Raw genomic sequence first — 4,120 nt, 5'->3', positions numbered from 1 at the left:
AGTATTAAAACAACTAAAAACAGATCCAAAACTAAAAGCTAAAACTTTATAAATACGTTGGTCTTTACTCTCTTCGTTCTTCACACGAGGAGGCCTTCACGCGACGGCTGCCGCGGTAAACTAAGCTTTTTTATACCCATCTAACAAAATAGTACATTAATTCAGCTGGACACCCTTTCTTACAGATGTGTTGACAATCCGTTCAGTCTGTACTTCACACAGCGTGTGTGGCGTGTGAGGGCTCGTGCTCTTCAGAGACAATCACAGAATAGAGAACAGAGCTCCTGTTTTAAAGCCAAGCACACTGGAATGAATAATTCACTGAAAATGCAACGCGAGTCTCTGTTCTCTCTGCAATCTCTGATGCAATCAGCCTGGTTTCCTTTATATTAGCGCTGTTTTGGACGGATTGTTTGAATGCATTCGCTTACTGGATCATTAAACTGAAAACTTTCCCAGTCCATCAAAACTTTACTAGCGAGACTGGTTATCCAGTCGAGAAAACGTAGTTTGCATCTCATCTGGCCATACAGCGGTGAGATGTGTTGACAATCCGTTCAGTCTGTACTTCACACAGCGTGTGTGGCGTGTGAGGGCTCGTGCTCTTCAGAGACAATCACAGAATAGAGAACAGAGCTCCTGTTTTAAAGCCAAGCACACTGGAATGAATAATTCACTGAAAATGCAACGCGAGTCTCTGTTCTCTCTGCAATCTCTGATGCAATCAGCCTGGTGTCCTTTATATTAGCGCTGTTTTGGACGGATTGTTTGAATGAAAGAGGGAGAATTCAAAGAAACTAAAAACGAACAATTGCTTTACTCCGAATTGCCGCTATTTAAAAGTGAAAGTAAAATGCGCACGCCGCTTTTACAAGCTATTTAAAAGCGAAGGAAAGCGAGGAAAAGAGGGAACGCCCCCGCGGTGATACCGGTATTACCCGTCACACGTCGATTAACCGGTGGGAAAATGTCCTCACCATCACAACCCTAATATATATATATATAATTTAGCTGCTTTTATTTGCATTGTTGTGGCAGTTTGTGTGACTCGATCTGAAACTGACCTTTCTCAAAAACATAGAGAAACATAATGAAGACAGGACTACAACTATCTGTTTTAACGTACTGTCCATATACGTATCTACTGACCAAAGCTCATGTGTATTCTGATTGTTAGTGTTAATACTGGACTCGTGGAAGTGCAGTATTGGTGCAGTGTCTGTATGTGAAGGTGACTGCTCTGTTTGAGATCGCGTGGCTCCATGCATCAGGAGCAGACAGCGTTTGTTGTGGAAATACTGTCGTGTTCTGCTGTCTGGATTTGACTGTGTTTACCCAGTTATTACCTCACTGCGTCCTCACGCCAGCCACTCGCTCAGCTGCTCGCCAATATTACACCAGTGTCATAAGATGTGATATGACTGATGTTATTTCAGTGAATTGTCTAATGCAGCAAAATATATACCGGTTTAATAAACCTTCAAATAACAAAAACACAATTTACATTACCAAGTTTACTTCAAGGTGCATGAAAATGCATTTCTAATCTTAAAATACATTTTGGGTAAATTAATATTGTAAAATGTAAACTTTTGGGTTCAGGTAAATAACCAAAATTTATTGAAAATATATTTTCAATAGGTTCTTAATAATAAATGTAGATATATTTTATAATCTAATATATGTATATATATATATATATATATATATATATACTGTGTGTGTGTGTGTATATATATATATATATATATGTATGAAGAGTTCATTTGCAAAAACAGATAACTCCAACTCCAATGTTCAACTTTTTTTTTTTTGTCTTGCATTCCAATTAATATCAATCAAACTGCAGTTGGGTTGTTTTGATTAAATAATAATAACAAAAAAAATAAGTGTGTGTGTGTATATATATTTGAAGCAAATTTCTGTCACACAATATTTTAAAGACTTGCTGTTAAATGATTGTATTTCTTGAAAGCACATTGTACATTCATCATATTTTTATTGAATAAACGTCAAAAAAGAAAAAAAAAGAAATATATTTTAAAATATATCTGAAAATATATTATTTGCTATATGATAATATAATACATTAAAAAAAAACTTATTAGCAAGCAATATACAGTATTTTGGCCTTTTTTTGCATAATTTAAAATATATAAAAAAAAAATAAAAAAAAATATATATGTATATATATTATATTTTTATTTTTATTTTGCCACATGATAATATATTTTAAAATCCATATTAGCAATATATTTTGGCCATTTTTTTTTAATGATTTGAAATACATTTTAAAATGTATATAGATTTTATTGTATTTAGTTTTTTTTGGCCACATGATAATATAATGTTTAAAAATCCATATTAGCCATATATTTTGGCCATTTTTTTTTTTTTTTTACAAAATGTGAGATATATTTTAAATGTTGAATGAATCACCGGCTCATATTTCACCCCAGGAACATTAAGATTATTTTGCATTATGGCATTATTTTAATGCCAAATAAATACAGTAGTCAACATTTGAAGGGGATCAAAAAAGTTGTCCTAAGACAAGAACGCTTTTAGGTTTTAGGACATCTTTGATGAAAGGTTTTGATCCACTTCAAATGTTCACTACTGTACATGTACCCTGTAAGTCTCATTGCTGTAATGCTGTGATGTGTTTTTATGTTACAGCATCACAGAAACCAAAGGAACCGGGAGCCGCTGTGGTGGCGCGTGGCGGTGGCGTTCTACACGCTTTTATTTGGAAGAGAGCCCAACGCTAGAGCAAATCGCAGGTGAAGCGCCTCTCAAACACTGCCAACCATGTCCCAGTCCTCTTCACGGAGCGCGGCGTTTAACAGCACTGTCTGAAATAACTAACACAGGTTTTGAGGGGAAAACCAGAGACTGGAATGAAGACGTCTCCGCAGGACGGGGGCGGTTTTTATCCCCATGAAGATGCCATGATGTTCTTGAGATTCAAACAGGAATATTTTCATAAACATGTCGAGGTATTTTGTACAGGATGCTGTTTAATTTTCTTTGCACTTCCACACGTGTGTATCCGGATGACCTCCGCGAGTCTTGGGAACGCCTTACTGTCCCACGGCACCCATCTACGGATGATTAGGACGGGATTTTCCTTCATGAATCTCCCAAGACGTCCAGCAACTTGACAAATCTCCAAAGAGGCCGTTTTTTCAAAACAAAAGCCTTTTGCACCTCATTTCGTCCAGTTTTCTTGATGTTTTTACTTTTTTATTACATAATTGTTGGATTTTTTTTTTTTATTGTTCTTCCTATTTTTTGGTTTAAATACTAGTCAGAAGGCGAGGATGATCTAGACGTCTTTGAAGAGGGTTTGATGAAGTCAATGATGAGTTGATGTACTGCTGTTATTGAGTTGTCTTTACATTTCATTTGATTTGAGTTTTGACGCAACAGCATGAAATATTACTGGATTGGCTGTTTAGTTTGCTCCAATATCATTTATGTATGATTTCGGGGAAGCAAAGGTAGAGGAAAACTGTTATCAGGTCTTAAGAATTCACCAAATTTTTGAAAACATTTGAATAAAGCTTGCAAAAATGTTGACTTTAAGTCTAACTCAGGTACTTAAAGCGACAGTTCACCCAAAAATTAAAGTTCTGGCATCATTTACTCTGATTTGCCCTAACAAAGTTGTTTCATGATTAACTAAAAATAATGATAGGATGGAAGTCAATGGAGACCAGGAACTTTTTGGTTACCAAAATTCTTCAAAATATTTTGCCATCATATTTCTGTTATCATCTATTCACCCTCAATTTGTTCCAAAACCTGTATGAGTTTCTGGTCCCCATTGACTTCCATAGTATGTTTTTCCATACAGGTCAATGGGTACCAACAACTGTTTGGTTTTGAACATTCTTCAGAATATCTTCTTTTATGTTTAACAGAAGAAAGAGTAAATTATGACGGAATTTTTCAACTTAACCAAGTTGTTCCATGATGGAACCCATTGATTTCAACGGTATGGAAAAAAATACCATGAAAGGCAATGGGTGCCATTAACTGTTTGGTTACCAACGTTCTTCAAAATATATTTTTTTATGTTCAACAGAAGGAGAAAAAAATCTGTCATCGTTTACTC

General features: G+C 35.4%; 1 protein-coding gene across 1 annotated transcript in view; it reads left to right on the top strand.

Moving 5' to 3' along the window:
- The window catches only part of bmf1 (BCL2 modifying factor 1), a 30,916-nt gene extending 27,262 nt beyond the window's left edge, over window positions 1-3,654 (top strand). Inside the window, exon 4 of the mRNA XM_016559239.1 lies at window positions 2,680-3,654. Coding sequence (XP_016414725.1) covers window positions 2,680-2,787 — 108 coding nt within the window. The 3' untranslated portion in view covers window positions 2,788-3,654. The remainder of the gene's footprint in view (window positions 1-2,679) is intronic.
- The last annotated feature ends 466 nt before the right edge of the window (window positions 3,655-4,120 follow it).

Source organism: Sinocyclocheilus rhinocerous, unplaced genomic scaffold (assembly GCF_001515625.1).
Source record: "Sinocyclocheilus rhinocerous isolate Xijiao unplaced genomic scaffold, SAMN03320098_v1.1 scaffold2213, whole genome shotgun sequence".
Lineage (NCBI taxonomy): Eukaryota > Metazoa > Chordata > Actinopteri > Cypriniformes > Cyprinidae > Sinocyclocheilus > Sinocyclocheilus rhinocerous.
The sequence above is the reverse complement of the archived record's forward strand: the minus strand, read 5'-3'. Positions and strand labels throughout refer to the sequence as shown.